The sequence below is a fragment of the Octodon degus genome, unplaced genomic scaffold, assembly GCF_000260255.1.
Source record: "Octodon degus isolate 3935 unplaced genomic scaffold, OctDeg1.0 scaffold00026, whole genome shotgun sequence".
Lineage (NCBI taxonomy): Eukaryota > Metazoa > Chordata > Mammalia > Rodentia > Octodontidae > Octodon > Octodon degus.
Window position 1 is genome coordinate 18,955,685 of NW_004524602.1, and position 20,262 is coordinate 18,975,946.

The window sequence follows — 20,262 nt, forward strand, 5'->3', positions numbered from 1 at the left end:
GAGTCAGAATTTGACTTCAAAGCTCAAACATTACTACTCTGGAACTGAATTGGATTTCACATTGGTATTAGATCCAGAGGAAGAAATTATATGTAGTAAGAACAACACAGTATTCTTATTAAGAAATATATTATAAGCCAAGTATGATGCAGACACCTCTAGTCCCAGCCTCTGGAAAGCTGAAGAAGGAGAATTACAAGTTTGAGCTCAGCCTTTGCATTTTAGTGGCTTCAAGAGATGCTGTCTTAAAAAACAAAGGATTGGGATGTAGGTCAGTGTGATGGCTCCGGGTTCAGTCCCCAGTGAGAGACACACACACACACACACACACACACCCCAAACAGTGTTTCTCTGAATACTTGGAAAGGATTGCTGTTTCTTTCTTGAACCTCATGTTATCAAAAAAGAATTATATTGCATGTTCATCCTAACACAATAAAGTGCATATACATGCACATAAGAGATGCATAAGACTTGATTCCAGCTGAGGAAATGGTAAATTGGGATCTTGTAAGACTGTGAACAAATGTTCATTGAATGGAATGCCAGTTCTTTTGAACTTGCTTTCTGTCTCTCTGTTTAACCAGTATTTATTTAAATTGCTTCACTACATGCCAAGGGCTGTTAGGTATTCAATAAATAAATATAAGCAAGACAAAGTCTATGCCTTTTAGAGTTTGCATAATAGTGCAGAAACATAGTGTGTACAGTGTATGTATTTGTGTTTGAATGTATATGTTGGTAACAAGTTCTGTGGGTGGAACATGTGGAGGGTAAGGAGTATCCAAGAATGGGGAGGTGGTATAAATGGAGTTTTTGCTCTTTTTCATACAAGCTTGGTTATATGAGGGCTTATGTAAAGGAATATTAATATTAAAGTGATATACAGTGTAGGCAGTGTAATGACTGTGTATATGTTCAAGTATGTGTGTATATATGTATAGGTATATGTATGTGTATAAATTATGGGATTTTCAAAGATAGGCAAGGAAGTCAGTGTGGCTGAGAGGCTGAAAAATAGGAGATGAGGTTGTAGCAATAGCAGGCAGGCTAGTTCATGTGGAGCCTGATAAGCCAGAGTCAGGGCTTTGGAAAGCCAGTGCAAGGTTTTAAAGGAAAGATCTGGTGTATTTTAAGAATCACGGGAAGATGAGGAAAGAATAATGAAGAAAGGACATGAGGGGAAGAAGTTAGAAGGCTTTTATAATAGTCCAGATGATTGGCTTAGGCCAGTATGATAGCAGTGTTTGGAATGACAAGTGGAAAGATGGAGTGCTTTTGCAGATAGAGCTGAGGAACTGATAGGTGTTACTAATGTGAGATATGAGACACAGATGTGTGATAGGAGAGTAACCGAGTTTTTGTCTTAAGCAGCTGTAGGAATAAAATTCCCATATTCTAAGCTATGAGAAAGACTGAGGAAAGATTTGGAAGGTGGGAGTAAGGAAATAGAGAAGAAATCTGGAGTGTGGTTTCGTCCATGTTGATTTGAGAAACATGATTAGACATGAAGTAATAACGTTAAGTGGGCTGTTGCGTGCATGGTAATAAAGTCATGGAACTGGATGAGGTAATCTAGGGAGTGTTAATGGAGAAGAGCTTGCTAGGAATTAAGCTGGTAAACTGTATTTCTGTTCTGTTGTTTCAGTATTTCCTTTTTGGCAAACTTTTCTTTTTCTTCTTCTTCCTTGAACATGGACAAGTGAAATTGTTTGTCCCTCTGAAATAATCCAGTGCACTACTTTTAAGATTCAACTAAAGTCGTTAATATATCATTCTGATGTGATACTTTGAGCATGCAACAAACTTTTCTATTTTTTAAAAAATAATTTTGGCATCATTATGCGTATAGTATTCATGGGGGATAGTGTGACAGTTTGATACAACATACAGTGATCAGATGAGGGTAATTAGTATTTCCCTCCCAAGCATTTATCATTTGTTTTGGTTGGGAACCTTTATGCTGCTGTCTTCTGGCTGTTTACAAAACATGTAAAAGTTGTCAAAAACCATAGTCACCTTGCCATGTTGTAGAACACTAGAATATAGCCTATCTTAGTTTTTCTTTTTTCTTTTTTTTTTTTTTTTTTTTTTTTTTTTTTTTTTTTTTTGAGACAGGGTTTCACTATGTTCAGCCTAGCTGGGAACTCAGCCCAGGCTGGCCTCAAACTCACAGTGATCCTCTTGCCTCAGCCTTCAAGTGCTGGGATTATAGACATGCACCACCACACTTGGCAATACTTCCTGTCACTCATTCTCTGACCTCCCTTGACCCCACTCCATTCTACTTTTCCTACCCCCTAGTGACCACTGTTTCACTTTCTTCTATGAAATCAACTTCTTTCTATTCCACATAGGAGTAAGAACATGCAGTACGGTATTTGACTTTCTTACCTGGCTTTATTTATGAAATGCTGTTGTATGCCAGTGACTGTGCTGGGTACATCCTTCTGCATAACCTCATTTGAATTGTATAAATGATTGGTTGTATTTAAGTAGAAATAATGATTTATCTATTAGAGACACAAGTTTTGAGAAGGCATTCTTTTGTAGTTGTATGTTTTAAATATATCTTTGTTTTTGTTTTTGGGTTTTTTTTGGGGGGGACCAGGGATTGAACTCAGGCTTTTGCACTTGCCAGGGAAGTGCTTGTTCTACTGAGCCATCTCCTTGGCCCCTTAAATATATCTTTGTATGTGTATGCATAAACATATAAAGACATTTTATAGTAATAAGAGTATGTAGATAAAGATTTCAGTTGATGTCATATAGCAGAAGAACACTGGCTCAGTTGTGTGACAGTGTTATGGCAAAGTGGAGTAAATTTTTCTTGGGTCTCCTTTCTTGCCTGTAGATGACAAGAGAACAAGGCTTTGAGAAAAGTGCTCGCCATGGGAGTTCTTAGCCCACAGGCAGATAGGCATTAGTTGTTCTCTTTTATACCTTCATATCCATACTGTCTGTTGTAGTAGCCACTGGTCACATGGTGCCGTTTGAATTTAAATTAAATAGAATTAAAAGTTTAGTTTCTCAGTTACACTTGCCACATTTCGGGTGTTCAGTAACCATCTCTCTCTGGATCACGGCGACATGTTTGGCAGTGCAGCTCTAGACCATATATGCATCACTGCAGAAGGTTTTATTGGACAAGACTGCTTTTATATAACCTTCTTTGAAATATCTAGTTAAGATTTACATGGCCTTAGAGTTTATTTTACTAACTTGTCAATTGGAAATAGCAAAAATTTTTTGATAATGTATTTCTAGGATAAAATAGGGATAGGCTTATTCTCATAATGTCATGTGTTTAAACGCTTTAGGTTTATAATTAGAAGAACTTCACACCATAATTAGTAGAATTTTCATTAGAACCTGTTACTAGAACTTTCATATTTGATTGCTATATAGTAATGAACACTTTTGAAGATCAAATATTAATTAAAGTTTAAGGACTAAAATGACATTTGATATTATTTATGTTAAGAGAAAGTAAACTACCATTAAAATTAACTTAGAGCAATTTTAGGATATATATATTTATGGTTACTAGAAAATGTTTTTCCCTTTTCTCTTTCCACCAGAAAAAAGGAATACATCGTTGTACAAAATGCAGATTGCAATTTTTGACATGCAAGGAAAAATTGGATCATAAGACCCAGCATCATCGAACATTTGTAAAACCTAAACAACTAGAAGGATTGCCTCCTGGAACAAAAGTGAGTTAGAATACTTTGTATTTTACTATTTTACATAGTATAATAAAAATTAAATCCTTTTTGTTTTTATCTGTTGAGTACAGTGGTACTTTGGTTCACAAATGCTTTTGTTTGCAAACAATTTGATTTTCAGACAGAAACATTTGGCAAAATTTTGCTTGTGTTTGTGAACTTAGCATTGGGTGATGAACATAAAAGTGAGCATCTTTTCCAGAATTGTGCCTCAAATTAAGTTTATGAAGCAAGGTACCATCATATAGTATTTTTTAAAATGACTTCTGTTTTTATGAAGATTAATTTTAATCTTTGCTATTCTTAGGTATAGAGATGGAAAACTCCTATCATTTTCAGTTCATTGGCAGGTGCTATGTTAGAATGGTATTCCTTCATAATAAGTGCAACTAGAGTAGCTTTCCCTGGGTCAATGGGCTATTTTTGGTAATATAAACTATTTTTAACCATTACAGTTAGCACCATGTCTGTCAGTTATAGCAGCTAAACTATAAGACATTTGGTGTCAGGAATAATTTTATTTATCTCTGTATTCCCATTATCTATCTGCTGTATGCCTTGAGTGACCATAGGTTCTCAAATGTTTGCTGAAGTTGCTATTTCTGGGTCTACACTCAGAGAACCAAGTTCTGCTGCTATACAGCATTGTGTTTTTAAGTGAGCAAGCACATGTCTGACAACATACTGATGAATGTAATTTACTTTTCCCTTTTTGCCTTATATACATCTGTTTTCTCTAACTTCTTTATATACAGTCAGCTCTTGAATATTTGCTCCAGTGGAGGGAAACAGAGGCATGGATAATCCAAAGTGAAATAATTCCCAAAACATTTATATTTGGCTTTGGGTACTTACCTTTGAATGTGGGTATGTCTGTTATTGAACTAACTAAAACAATATAAAGCCATGCTCTGAAGACCTAGAGCAAGAGAAGCTATCCAAGCGTCCTTCCCTGCAGTCCATTCATTTCATGCTGGGACTAGACATGCAGAACATTAATGTAAGCAGTGCAGTCCTCTTCTCATTTCTTCCCTTATTAATAATAATATTAATGATAATGGTACTAAACGTTTATGTCGTACCTTAGACTTAGCCTTCTGGTGCACTTTTTCCTGCATCCTGTTATTCCATACAACAATCAAGGATTCCCCTATATTACAGATTTGCAAAGACTTAAAGAAGATAAGTTATTTAAGGTCCTATGCCTGGGAAGGGCTAGTATGAGATGTAACTACGGATCCGTTGATTCCTGGCATAGTGCTTTTATGTCACACTTAAACACATGGAATTTGTGGGAGCTTGTTATATGCAGTTCCTCAGATACATGAAAAGAACATAGCCAGATGATTAATGAAAGTGTTAGTAGGCAATTGTGTTTCCTGTTGTCAACCAGCAGATATAATTATTTTCTTTTTGAACTGTAAATGATAAAGTTTGTGTTAATTTCCCTTGAGAAAATGCTAAATATTAAACTCTGCACAGTATCATAAATTGATGTGACCCTTCTTAAAATATTTATAAACATAAATCTTGGTCAACAAGCCCCAGAAATAAAAGGTCAAATTTACTGTATATCTTTGTTTTATAGTTGCCAAAAGTAATACAGGACTTTCCAGAGTTATTTTTCAGGATTTATGATTTAAATTTTGGGCTCTATCTTTATGAATTTTTAAAATTCTATCAGAGCATTAAAATAGGTATTAAATGTACTTTTGATATTCATAGGGTTTGCATTAACTCCTAATTATCCATTAATAACTATGTTAACATAACTGATGTCAGTACAGAATATAATATTACAAGTAAATATCAAGTTTAATTTCATTTAATTGTTTTGAGCATTTAATGTAAATAGAAGACTAAACCCAATTATAGTGACTCTATGGTCTTTTCAAAATAGTTGATGTTTACTTTCTTTTGTACAGTGTTATCTTAATATTAACAGTTACTTTTTAAAGTAAATATTCTCTTCACTTTCATAGGTTACCATTCGAGCTTCAGTTGCACCTCTTCAATCAGGATCTTCGCCTACACCTTCTATTAGTGCAAGCACTTCTACCCTTCAGCTCTCACCTCCAAGGACAAAAAACTTAACTGCAAAAAATCCCACAAAATTAAGCTTAAGTAAACCCAATACACACAAATCCAGTGCAAGTAAAACTAGTGGAAATAAGCCTAATGGAAATAAATCTAAATACAAATCAAAAATCTCTAATGTGCAAAAGAAACAAAGTACATTGGCTAATAGCAATAAAAAAAGTAAAGTTAATACAGCATTGAGGAATTTAAGGTAATGTTTTATCCCTGTACAATACCAGTTTAGACTTAGAACATTACACTTTAGTTAATAGAACAGTGATACAGCTGTCACTTTTGATTTTGTTTTAAAATGTGTTTATATCATTTTATGTCTCCACTAAGGTATCGTCGGGGTGTTCACAACTGCATTGAGTGTTGTTCCGAAATAAAAGATTTTGCAAACCATTTTCCTACATACGTCCACTGTAGTTTTTGCAGATACAACACTAGCTGTAGCAAATCCTATGTAAATCATATGATGAGGTAAGATGAGTTAAAGCTGTAAATTGGCAATTATAGTTCAGGAAGTGTTTGTTTTGAAAACAAAGTTATCTAATTAGAAGGTAGTTTTTCTCTTTAGCTAAAAGGAGCTAGTGATGGAAATTCTGAGATATTGCCTTGTACTGTTTTCTAGCATAATAAGTCAAGATATTACTGAACTAGAGTAATGAAATTAGGATAGGTTGGCAGGAAAATAATGATTCAGTACAATTCATTTTTTCCTGTAGGATGTCTGAAAATAGTTATTTTCAAACTATTTAAATGCTTTAAATATATTTGCCAGATTAATAAATGTATTCTCATGAATGCTGTCCTTTCAAAGCAGTCACTTTGAGAGACTTCAGGATTTTCAGTGATGTCAGCAACTTTATAGGTCTGTTTCTTTTCCATCTTTCCCTGTAATATGCTTCTCTGTTCACATAGCCAGCCAGCCAGCCGTATCTGTGCTCATAGCCTTTTAGTGAAAATGAGAGACCTCTCTGGTCACAAAGCCACTATTGGAATTCTTTTTCGTAGTTCATTCAACTTAGTTTGCATATCTATCATTTACTCTGTGCTAAGGAAACCTTTCAGAGCCTCACAGTAATTATTATTTGGTCTTATTAGGAAAAAAAATACTTTATTCCTTCAGGATGGATTTTTTTTGGGGGGGCGGGGGGGGGGACTAGGAATTGAACTCAGGACCTTGTGCTTGCCAGGTAGGTGCTTAAGCCACTGAGCTATCTCCCTGGCCTGAGGATGAATTTTTTTAAAATTGTCAAAAATTGCTTTTTTTTTTTTTTCTTCCTGAGAGAGGGTCTTGCTATGTCTTGCCAGTTCAGGTTGGTCTTGGACTTACTGTGTAACCAAAGCTGTCTCAAACTCACAGCGCTCCTCCTGACTCTGCCTCCTGACTGCTGGGATTAGAGGCATGCACCACTATGCCTGGCTCAGATGTAAACGTAATATGCTGCTTATTCAATGTGATACTATTCCATTTTTTAAAAAATAAAATTTATAAATAATTCCTTACAGACCTTTAGCATTACTTGTTTTGAGAATAAGGGAGATTTTTTTCCCTACTGTGTGTGTGTTTAGGGTTTTTTTTCCTTATTTCTTGCCAGTATCAACACAATGTTACCCAGCCTATGTTTAATTTGTGTTTTTACCCTTTAGTCCTACCTCTATTAAATGACACTGTCCCTTTAAAGATTATCTACTGTGGAGTTACCACATTTATTTGCTTTTTGTCATTCTCGTTCCTCCTCGACTGCATTGAAACGCTTGACTTTGTTGTCATTCACTTTTGAAACTACTCTCTGAGCTTCTATTAAACTTTTCCTACCACCTTTTCCTTCTTGGTTGTACCTCTATTTCATTGCTGTGTCTTCCTTAACTGTATGCATCCTTTTCTTAGAAATTTATCTCCTCTCACTTTTTGCTTTCAACTTTAAATTACTTTCCATCCTTAATTTTCCTTAGACTCAACTTGATTTCTGTTTTGTAGGTTATTTTGCCTCAGATTCACTGGCATCTCTAAAACAACAGAAAAGAAGCCCACATACTGTATTATCTGTCCACGATTCACATGACTGCCATCTTTTAATCACCGTCTCTTTCAAGGACATCATTTGTGTGTACTAGCTGGAAATTATTTACTCTTCCAAGTTTCTGCAGCTCATGAAGTTCTTTGTGGTCCATTGCACACCATGGCTTCCTGAGCCTGCCCCTTCCTGCCTGCCCACTGCTGCAGTGTCACATATACATGTCCTGGTTACTGTCAGGCCCTACATGTCTTTAGTGTGTTACTAGGTGAATTGCTGGTCTTTTATGATAAATGCGTAGCTAGCCAATGGGTTCTTTAATTCTGCCCTTAATTCATAGTGGAACAAATTGGAAAATACTTTGTTTCTTAAACCCAGAGCGGTTTTGCCTTTCCTCCCCCCATTTATCACAGTCTGCTTACCTGTCCTGACATTCCCAGTCAGCCCAGATGCCCTCCTTACCCTTTTCCAAATTCCCAGTGAGCCCCAATCCTGTACTTAACTATTTTTGCACACAGCTTATTCTCATCTTTAGCCTATGATGAAACTGATGCCTTCATTGCCACTTGGACTGGGTTTTCTGGGTGTGTTTTCCTTGTTCTGTACTTCAGTGGTACTGCCTTTCTACTGTCGTAAGAATTGTACTCCCACTGAACGGCATGCCCTTAGAGATTATTCTAGGCTTGAGGTCTATATGTGGAGAAGATTCACCTCCTCCAGATGTGCACCTTTGCCTCTCCCACGCCGTATCACTTCTGAAGCTTCTCAGTAGGTCTTGTTCACCAGTCCATTTTACTGAGTCCTAGTCTCACACATTGATTAATCCCTGAAGATCCTTCTGCTTATACTTACCTTTTTCTCTCATTTTACCTTCTTTAAAGTATCTGATTGCCACAAGCATTCCTTTCTTTGAATTGTGTGCCATTCATCTATTCTGTTATTGTAGTATTTGTATATTATATCCCTAAGAAGCTGTTTGTAGTTTTTGTATCACCTAGCATGTTACAAACTGCAGGTGACAGTCATTGGTCTTGTAATTTAGGAGGCCCTAAATATAATCTCAAAGAATTATTTAAAAATTTTGAAGCAATTGCAGCATTGTGGAATTAACACTTTCAAAGAAAACCATCGTTAAATTTGTAATTTGATCTTTTTTAAGTGGCATTATTTAAGGTGTCTCCTGTGTAAATTACACCTTATTTACTTATAGCTTCTAAGTAGTGCTGTTATAATCATCTGAAACCTACAAAGGGATTGTTGTATAATAATATTGTTATTCCTCAGAGAAGATGTGTAAGAACGCTTCCTTCCTCCCTACATGTAAGAGAAACAGAATTAGTTAATGGGGATTCCTGATGACTCTTATTTTATATCAGAGTTCATTTTGGCCAGATTGATTTCGACAGATATTCCTATGTACTTAAAGGGAAGGCACAGTTGACTGTGAAGAAGTGTGATAAGTTGGTAATGATCAATCATTATGTGTTAGGGGTAAAACCCATGACTTTAATTTCCACACTTCAGTGGGGGTGATACTGCTCAGATTAGGGTGATAAACAACAGTGATAACACAGAGGGATTGAGGACAGACTCTTTAAGACTTCTGTAAATGGCATTTCACTGAGACTTTGAAGGGTGATTTTTTAGAATTTCCAAGGAAAAGGAAAAATGGCATAAAAGTTTGTTCTTATACAGTGGATAAGACAGTAATGAAATTTCGTAAGATCCACATGAGCTAGCCTTACATTTTACATACACTTACTGTATGTAAAATACTAATATTGATATTAGTCACTAGAAAAGCAGTTGGTTTGCTATGATTGCGCATTGTAATGGTGCTTTGCCTACAGTTTTCTTCTAATGGAGTAGGCATATCTACTCAGATTGTTTGTTTGTTTTTGTCTTAAAATACTTTTGTTTCCTAATATTGATAGGATAAATTTTCTGAAGAACAAGAGACAGTTTAGTGTCCAATTTCCAACTTGTTTTCCACTCCTTCAGTTCCTTTTATTTACTTGAAAATCCCTCCATATCTTCACAGTTGCTCATTGCACTGCCTTGACTACAGCCAAATAGTAAGTGTTGTTCAGGGCTGGCAAGATAATGCAGTAAATAAAAATTTTTTTTTTAAATGTTGTTTTTAACTTAAAAAAATGTAACACATTCTAGTGGGATTCACTGTGCTATTTCCATACATGCAAGCAGTTTGCATTGATCATATTCATGTACCCTTTTTAATTGAAGTGAACTGATGGTTAGCTGATTTCAACCTTATCAACCTCCTTTTTTTTTTTTTTAAATATATTTTAGTATAGGGTATCACTACACAGATCGGACTCAGAGTGATCCTCCAGTTTTCAGCCCCCAAGTGCTGGGATTACAGGCGTGCATCACCACACTCAGTCTCATTTGCCCAGTCTCATTCACCCTCTCTGCATGTCCCGGGGGGTGGAGCCAGCATGGCACGCTGGGGATTGAACCCCGGTCCCTGCACCTGCCTAAGCAGGCGCTTTAGTCTGCTGAGCCGTCTGGCTTGCCCTTTCTCATCTACCTTCTACTTGTCTTTCAGAGTAACCACTGAGCTCTGTGCCAGTGTTGACTTCTGTTTCACATTATTTATTAATATGTATTCATCTTACAAATTCATATTGAACATTTATTTGGTCCAGCCACTGTCCGTCTCCCTCATTCACTTATCCCTAACCATGAACTCTTGGGAAACTTGCATTCTTTGGTATTGTATCCCGAACATCTAGTCTGTAGTCTTAGACAGTAGGTACCATCAACGTTGTAAGATGTCACAGAAATACATTTTTGTATGTTCCTTAGAAAGTAAAGTTGTTACTTGCGTAGACTCAAAATTAAGAAAATAGGGTCAAAGTGGAATCTTATCAGGTTATTTTTTGAGGTATAATTTACCTACCCTGTTTCTTTGAAAATAAGACTAAGTTTTATATTAATTTTTCCTCTAAAAGATGCATCTGGGCTATTTTTCACTTCAGATATCTTATATGTACAACAATCTGGATTTATTCATGTTTAGAAATCTGTATGTACAGGAATCTGTATTTATATTTAGTTATGTCTTCTGGAAAGTCATCATAATTCCCCAGATGCTGAATTCTGGGCTGAATTTCTTGGAGCTGCATCCAGCAGTAGCTCTATCCTTATATGAGCACTTCTTGTCCATGTAACTTCCTTGTAATAGATTTGGTAACAAAGCTGTTAGTACCTTTATCCCATGAATTCTTCACGCAAGGCACAACCTCCTAAGCTGGGCTTCACGAAATTTCCATTAAGTTAAATGCTAATTTTGAAGACTTAAGAAATGATGGCATTTAAAAATGATGGTCCACAAAACTTGCTGGCACCAAAATTCAGAAAACGTTTATTTCATATGAGTGCATTAAGTATGTCTGTTACAACACAGAACATACTGAATGACAAAGATTCATATTAGACACAGTTATGTCTTCATTATTGAACATGCACATTTTTTATGCATTGTGTCTGTACTCAAGGTGGTCATTTGGCAGTAAGTCTCAAGTTCATCTGTTTACCTAAGTATTTAACTGTCATTCAGTAGGGCTTGCCAGATAGCTCAGTGGAGTAAAGTGCCTAGTTAGGCAGACGCAGGGGCCGGGTGTTCCATTCCGGGACTGTGGTGCTGGCCCTACCCCCAGGTCACACTGAGATGGGCATTGAGACTGGGTGTAGTGGTGTGCACCTGTAGTCCCAGCACTTGGGAGGCTGTAAACAGGATCACTACAAGTCCAGTCTATGTAGTTAGACCCTGTACTAAATACATGAAGTTGTAACTCTCCTTCAGAGGCTCCTGTGTGGGTATTGACAACTACTTTATTGTAATTCATATAAGTATTAATGTCAATGTACTTGATTAGTAGTATTTCAGAATTCATTGTCATCGTGTGTAGAGCAGATATACTTAATGTGTTCATCTCGCTGAGGCTCTTAACTGGGTCTATTTTGGGCGTAGAATTTATATTACTAAGAAATCATGCTAAGTCTTATTTTGTAGTTAGGTTTTGTTTTGGGAGAAATAAGCATTTATAGAGAATTGCTTAATGGCCTTGATAATTTCATGCAGTTTTATAACTAGGTGGCAGATTTAATTTTTTTTAAAACTTGTGAAAGCTAAGATAGGCAGGAGGCAGACTTTTTAAACCTATGTCTTAACATTTTTTGCCATACTGTAATCCCAAGGTTTTTCTTCTAAGTTCATTTTTGAAATACTGAAATCTTTATAGAGCTGTAATAATAAAAGGGTAAATTTTTGTTTTTGTGAACTGTGGATGCTTTTGTATTCTTATACAAAGAATAAGAATTGGCTTAATTTCTAAACTCTGTAATAGCAGTTACCTCTAGATTGATAAAATGACTATTTGAAAATGTTTTGAGATATTTTGTGCGAGTTACAGCTAGCTGGGATGTCTCTTTTCCTGTAGTGAAAGTGGAGGCTGTTGGGGCTAGGGAGATAGCTCAGTTGAATAAGCGCTTCCCTGGCAAGCGCAAGGGCCTGAGTTCAATCCCTGGCTCCGCAGCTGTGATAGTACAAGTTTACCTGGCATCTTGGCTATTGATTCGCATACTTGAGCTTGTATAAGAATCACTGAAATCCTGGTGGTTTAGCTCAGTGGTAAAGCACTTGCCTAGCACTCCAGTGGCTCTGGATTAGCTCTGTAGCACTGGACAGGATGGGAGTAGGTGTGAGCGGAAAAGCTTGTTAAAGGAGACTCCTGGGCATGACTTTCTCTCTAATCCTGGTATTCTAATACTGCAAGCTTTTCTTATTAGAGTTAAAAAATTGTATAAGAGCTACTATTTATTAATGGTTATGAAGTTGAATGAGTTTCTGATCTGCTTAGGGGAAGCTTTTGTTTTAATTCTTGAGGTGTAGTTTTCTTTTTAACTTCTATTAGTAATTGCAAAGAACTCTCTACAGGTTTGAATATACAGATGGTAAGCATTTAGCCCAAGTAGTGATACTTTCTAGGTTATTTGGATTCTGTGTTCTCCTTCTGCATAAATATGTTAAGATTGGACAGTGAGTTTAAAAATTAGCAAATTTTAGTAAAAATGGATTGTTAGCAAAAATCTAGTATTTTTAATAGTAAACTTTAATTTGCTGTTTACTTTTTCAACTTTGAACATTTCCTTTTTTATATAATAATGACTAATCATTTAAGAATACCTAAGGAACATATATCAGTAGAAAATAAAAAGGTAAAATTGAATGTAAGATAAAATGTTGAAGTAAAGATAAACATTTCAGTATTTACGTCATTATCTTTTGTTAAAAATTGGATACTTAAGCTTATATGTGAAATACAAGTTAATATGACATTATATAATAAAATTATTAAAATTTCTTTTGTCTCTAGCTTTCATAGTAACCGTCCAAGTAAAAGGTTTTGCATATTTAAGAAGCATTCAGAAGATCTCAGGTAACTAATCAATTTTTTAAATTCTTTCTGTTGAACAGTGGCTAAAATTTAATTTTTTTTTTGCACATAACATTATTGAGGTATAGTTTCATACATTTAACAATTAATGGGTTTTAACATTCTATTCAGATTTATACAGCAGTTACCACAGTTAATTTTACATTTTTATTACTCAAAAAAGAAACTCTGAATCCATATATTAGTGGTCATCCTCATTTCTCCCTATCATCTCCGTGCAACCACAATTCAACTTGATGTTGTGTAGGTCCATTCTGAATATTTTATATAATGCAGTGACACCCTATGTGAATCTTTGTGACTGCCTGTCAAGTTTTATGCATGTTGTAGAATATACTTCATTTTTTCAAATTGCTAAATAATATTCTATTTTAGGAATATACCCCCCTTAGTAAAGTTTATCCATTTAGATCATCTTCATCTTGATACCATTATAAGTAATGCTGCAATGAACATTTGTCTATAAGTTTTGTATAGATATATCCTTTTATTTCTCTATAGTATGTACGTAGGATTGTACTTGTTAGGTAATACAGTAATTCTGTGTTGAGGCTTTGAAAAATGGCTAGAATGGTTTCCAGAATAGCACCACTGTTTCACATTCCTGCCAGTAGTATATAAAGGTTCCAGTTTCTGCACATCTTTTACAGTACTTGTTTTATCTCTTTGCCATCTTAGTAGGCTTAAAGTAGCCTATCATTGTGGTTTGTTGTAACTTTTTTATTAGCCTGATGTCTTACTTTTTTCATTGCTGGGACAAAATACCCAATACCCACAAGTTAAGGGAGAAAAGGTTTATTTAGCTCACAGTTTGTAAAGGTTTTAGTCTATATAGTTGGCTGGCTCCATGACAGGCTAGCTTGGCAGAGGGGCATCACAGAGAAGAAACAGTTCATGGCATAGAAGGAGGCAGCAGTAGCAGCAGCAAGTAACAGCAGAAGCAGCAAGCGTGCCTTCTTTCTGTCCCTTATGGACCATCTGAGCTACATGCCTATGGACTGATGACACCCATACTCTTAACCCCAGTATTACATCCACATTCACACATTGTAATCCAGCCAGCTTTGAAATTCCCCAGTTCTGACTGCATGAGGCCTTGGTGAGACATCTAGATACAAACCATAACACATGATGGTGCCAGTTTGGAAATCAAAGTGACTGCAGTTGGATGTTATGGAGATCTGTTCATTACATCATTAGACTAATCTATTCATTATGTCATTAGACCTCTTGGTGACAGATAGTGTCAATATGAAACTTCTGCATTTGTATTGTTAAGTGAAAAAAATAAGACTCACCAACAATATTTGAATTTTAAAAAATAACTAATATACCTAGTAAAGTGATAACACTTTTCAGTTGGAAGTAAATTCATTGAACTCTAGAATTCTTAAAATCCATATATATATGGGGGGAGGTGAAAAGCAGGGAGTCTTCATTTCTTTTTTATGTACAGTGAAGTGTACAACTTATCTACTTACTATGTATAAAGAACTATTGATAAATATTTCTAAATGTCATGTTAATCAGCTTTTGTTATCTCACACACTTAATTCAGCATTTATTGAACATCATTTTCTTAACACTTCAGATTTCATTGAACTCGTATTTATTCAATGTTTTCATTTTCTTCAAAGCATCATTGTCTTCATTCCAAGCCAATTTATTGAACTAAGTTTAAAATATACTTGCTTTAATAGAAAAGATAAAAGAAATAGTGTTACGCCTTAGAACTTTTGCATTTATTGTTCCCCATGCCTAGTTTGTTCTTTCTCAAATACTATATGATTAGTTCCTTCATTTTCATTCTGATAAGTAAGCCCTTTCTTGACTACTAAATTTAAAATTCCATCCTGTTCTCTGTGTTTTTCTAGCAATACTTTCTTTTTGTGCTTTATTTTTCTCTAGTTCGTATAAGATATTATATATTTTACTTCTTTATTGTCTATTTCTCTCAACATTGTATATGGCTGGGATTTATGCCTGGTATATAGAAGGTACTCAGTAAATCTTTGTTGGAGGAATTAATGTATGTGGTGAAAGTTATGCCTGTGAATAGTAGGTCCTGTTTAAGTTTGACCAGTAGCTTATAGGAAGAAAAAAATTGATTCAATTTTAAAATATACTAGTACTATTGAAGTGTTTATTCAATCTAGTAGATTAAGTTACATTAGAGTTGTCTCTGGAAAACTTTTTTATAAGAATGAAAAGGGTTTTATTGCATTCTAAAAATCAGATTTTTATTTTTACTTCACTGTTACCAAGCTTGCTTATGATTTTTAAAAAATAGACTTCAATGAATTATGTAATTTTAAAGAGATGAGGTGTTATGTTTTTGGTTTTCAACCTAGCTGGGTCTCAACTGGGTAGGTCTCAAAAACGGTTGTTCTCTATGAATGGAACTTAACATACTTAATTTCATAATGTTATATATGTGAAATTTTGTAATTGTACTTATTGAAATTTATTACTCACTTTGGTCCATTTATTGTGCATTTGTCTTGTAGATAGTGTAGTAGGTACTGTATAAAAGAGAGTGATGAAGCCATCTTGAAACCAGCTTCAGGGCATATATAGTTTACTAGGTGGGAGAGAAAGTGTGACCATAAATAACTGGATTTTAATAAGTACAGTACGATGAGTTATTTCAGAGGAGAGCACCCTTATCTGGAATGACAATGTCGATAGAGGATAAAGAGTTTGAATTTAACTCAAGGCATTGGAGAACCATTAGTATTTTGTATAGAATCGTTATATTGAAACAAGGTTGAAGTCAAGGGTTTGAGTGCTGAAATCAACATACACAACTTTAAACCTGATCTGATCTTTATCAGCTGGTTCTCTGTTCTTGGTAAGTTATTAAGCTACCTCTTACCTGTAAAAGGTGATAATTATAGCACCTACCTCTTTAGGTTTTTGTAAGTTTAAATGAGATATGTCACAGAGTAAGCGCTTGATAAATTGATGTTATAAAATGCTCAACATATTAAATATTTAAAGAAGAAAAGCATTAGATAATTATAGTTTGAGCTTTAATGTCAAATGAAATGGTGTCATAAGACAGATCAGTTATGAGAAGTTGATTTAGGGAGTAAGTCTAAGATTTTAGTGTTAATACAGCAGAGTAACCTGTTAGTGTAAATATTCACCATTCTGTTAGAGTACAGCTTGAGAGTAGAAATAAGTCTGCTTGAGATGAGGTATCCCATTTGTATTCATATATTGGTAAAGTACCAGCTTTTATTTGTACTCTTTAATGAAATTCAGGTGTATATGCTTGGTTGTTACACTGACAATAACAGTGATTGCTTTGCATGATCTTTTTTTTAATAACCTAAGCAAAAATAATTCAGTGAAGTATTACTTTTAGGGACTTTCAGGTAGAGTCGTTAGAGCCAGAACAAATAAAGGAAAGAGAGGAAGCATATTTATCATCTTATTTTCTCTGGACTTGAATTTCTCTAACAGACCAACTTTATCTATAAGACCTAAATATTCTCATCCACATTTTCCAAAATTAAAATATGTAATTATAAATTCTAGTTAAAAGTACATGTTCTGAGCCACTTTGATTTACACATTCCATCCTTTGTCCAATTAACTGTGTCCAGTCCAAAAGATACACAGTTCATTGTTTACCCATGAAACTGTTCTATGCCTGTAAATATAATACATTAAAAATACGGAGACTTTTCTAAGTTCTCTGAAACTTCATTATTATACAGCCTTAATATTTAAAAATATTTTTTAACTAAGAAACACAAGTCTAAATACATTTTTAATTAGAATCTTAAGGCTGGTGACATATGATTTAATGTGCCAGTTACTACATTTTGTTTCAAATAGCAAGTGCTATACAGTGAGTACATTTGGTCTGGTTCAGTTATACAAAAGCTGAGGTAGCATGCAATTGATGGCAGTTATCACATGATCTATTTTAAAAATGTTTATGTTTCTCTTTAATTTTATCCTTGAAAAAACTTATAAATTTCGTTAGAGCATGGTTGAACTTTAGTTCACAATTATATTCATAATAGCTGGTAGTATAATATATTGAGAGACAGACTGGGTAAATATATATATTGAGTGAATAGTACTGTATCCTCACTTTGTTTTTTGTTTTTTGAGACAGGGTCTCACTTTTTAGTTCAGGCTGGCCTTGAACTCATTATGTAGTACAGGCTGGCCTCATACTCACAGTGACCCTATTGCCTCAGCCTCTAAGGTGCTAGGATTATAGGTGTATACCACCATGCCCAGTTACATCATCACTTTACAGATGATCTGAGGAACAAATAGTGTGTGTCTTGACTGTGTTAGTGCAAGTTGTTAGTGTAGCTAAGACTTGGTTAGGTCTTTTGACTCCTGGCTTTTCTCAGTTGGAATGAGATGTGTTTATGAAAGCGAATACTTTCTGTAGATACTGTAAAGGATAGCATTTGGATATGACTATGCTGTTTTCCTAGGTAAGCATTTCAGTTATATCAAATTTGTATGACAGAATAAGTTGCAGTTATGACACAAAAATAAAATCATGCAAAAAGAATCTTTGAGATTATGTATGGATTTCATAAAAGATTAAAAAAAAAAAACCTTTCTCTTATGCTATTTTTCTTTTTATTAGGGGCATTACTCTAGTGTGCCTTAGTTGTGAATTCCAAACTGATGTTTCTGGCTTAGATAATATGGCTACACATTTAAGTCAACATGAAACTCACGTTTGCCACATTGTAACAGAGAAAGGTAAGTAAGTATATATATAACTGCTATGTTGGCGTTTCAGTAGTTATTTTAGTCAGCCACAATATGGGCTCTTTGCTATCATTCTTCTCACCATAGTTCATATGGTCTTATACATATAAAACTTTTCTTCTAATTTCAGTTTCTGTTTGTATCCCAACTTCTGAACATCTTTCTGAGTAAGTTTAATTTTTATTCAGTGCATTTTACTTTGATGGATTTTAGCAATATTGCATTTTAAGTGTGTCATTAGTAAGAATAAAAATATTAAAGTCTTTTGGGGTTTTTTTTTTTCCTTTTTCCTTTTTTTGTTTTTTTCAAGCTGCTTGTTGAAATAGGTTCTTGCTCTGTAGAGCTCATGACTTGGTGCAAGACAAGTTGGAATTTCCTAAGTTCAAAGTTCTGGAATATTTTCTTACACAGAGGCAGTTAAGCAGCTAAGTGCATGACACTAACTCTCATTATTCAGCTTTTTTCGTCTTTCAGATAGATCTAGAGTCCTTGTTTACCTTGCCATTCTTCAGGGTTACATATGCTAACATACTTTTTTTTTTTCCCAGATGACTCTTTTGTAACTTTGGTTGCTATGGTCCTTTCTTACTTCAATTAAAATAATGTTTTTCTCTTCTGCATTTGCCTTTAGAACAGTGTATCCAAATAATGAGGCTTTTTTTGATCTTTTTTCTCTGTCTGCATTTTTAGTTTCTTATGTCTTGAATTTTTAGGTCAGATGATTTGTCTTTCCTAATTTGTTGTCTGTCATTGTGGGTTTTTTTTTTTTTTTTTTTTTGGTGTTTTGTTTTTTTCAGATGCAGAAGCAACCCAGAGATTTTAGAAACTATACAGGGTATACCTGTACAATGTTCCTTTTTGATGAACACAGCTGATGTTTGTTCTCTCTTTGCAAGGAATGTGAATAATTTGCGTGTGGGATCTGCTGCAAGTTGGGGCCTCAGTAAGGGGAGATCCCCTTCCCACGTGGCTGGCCTTCCATCTGGCTGCTGCCAATCTGGCCAGAGTGGCCTCAAGGCCCACCGCATTGAGCATACTTCCCACTGGTGGCTTTGCCTCTTGATCTTAAGCTCATGGGCCACATATATCCAAGAAAAGCTCATCAGATCAATTAGCTGCTGCCCTTAAATCTTCCTCTAGCATAAATACATTCCAAGAAATACAAAAACTGGTTGTTGGGAAATTGATGGCTACTTTCATATCCTTGGAACGGCAGATCTCTATAATTATGTCCCAAAATTACAGTTAATTTTATTGTCATTTAAAATATATTACCCTATATTAACTATAGTTTTTGCAGTGACAATTCTCAGATTTTTTTATTTAAAACTTTTTAACTTAATAGCTTGGGGTTATGTTTGCTAAATTTATTGTTTTATGATACCTATATTTCTATTAAGTTTGTTTTTATGATATCATATTTCTATTCTTTAAAGCTTGTTTACTATTTGTTTTATAAAGAATTCTAAGAGAGTTCTGTGAGTTCTCTGCACATAGTTGCCAGTTTGTGATGTTTTAATTTGGCTGTTGCTCAGACCCTTTGGCCATTCTTACATCCTCTGTCCTATTTCAGGATTATTAATATTATTAATAATTATGGGTTTTAAGATTTAAAGAATCAGTAAGACTTCTGCTTACTGATCTTAAAAACAAGTTTTAAAGTAACATATTTGTATATTTATGTAATTTCTACTTAGTCATTAATGTAGAGTTCTCTTTGGTAAAGGTAACATGTTAAGTATAGTAACAGTGCACATGTTTCTTTCCTATATACATTTTGTTTGTCCTTTGTTTATATTACATTGAATATAGATTTATTAAATAGTTTTGATTTTCATTTAATAAAAATTGTATTCAAGTGTCACAGGAATTATTTGCTAATGAACAATGTGATATAGATGCTGTAAATTTTATCTTATAGATAGGACCATTGCTTTGTCTTGTGGAAGCCTTGTTAGCTTGCTGACTGAGAGCTGTGACAGGGCTGAATGTGTTATGTCCCCACTAACTTGAACCTCTGGTAGTGCGTGCAGCATGGGACAGTGCTGTTGGGTGGTGCAGTCATGCATGGGTGGTTCGAGCCAACAGGAATATTTTAATGCATTTTTTTCCTGTAGCACAATTATTCTGTACTAACTTCTTGATTTTTAAAAACTAACAAAGTTTCTTTTACTTTTTTTTTTTTTTAATTTTATT

The 20,262-nt window shown here is 34.7% G+C and overlaps 1 protein-coding gene across 3 annotated transcripts in view; it reads left to right on the forward strand.

The window, feature by feature from the left end:
• The window catches only part of Znf280d (zinc finger protein 280D), a 92,622-nt gene that overhangs the window by 45,039 nt on the left and 27,321 nt on the right, over window positions 1–20,262 (forward strand). For all 3 annotated transcript variants that reach the window (XM_023712448.1, XM_023712447.1, XM_004628876.2), the window contains exons 13-18: window positions 3,582–3,716; window positions 5,711–6,018; window positions 6,150–6,290; window positions 13,234–13,296; window positions 17,939–18,057; window positions 18,197–18,233. In XM_023712448.1, coding sequence (XP_023568216.1) covers window positions 3,582–3,716; window positions 5,711–6,018; window positions 6,150–6,290; window positions 13,234–13,296; window positions 17,939–18,057; window positions 18,197–18,233 — 803 coding nt within the window. The remainder of the gene's footprint in view (window positions 1–3,581; window positions 3,717–5,710; window positions 6,019–6,149; window positions 6,291–13,233; window positions 13,297–17,938; window positions 18,058–18,196; window positions 18,234–20,262) is intronic.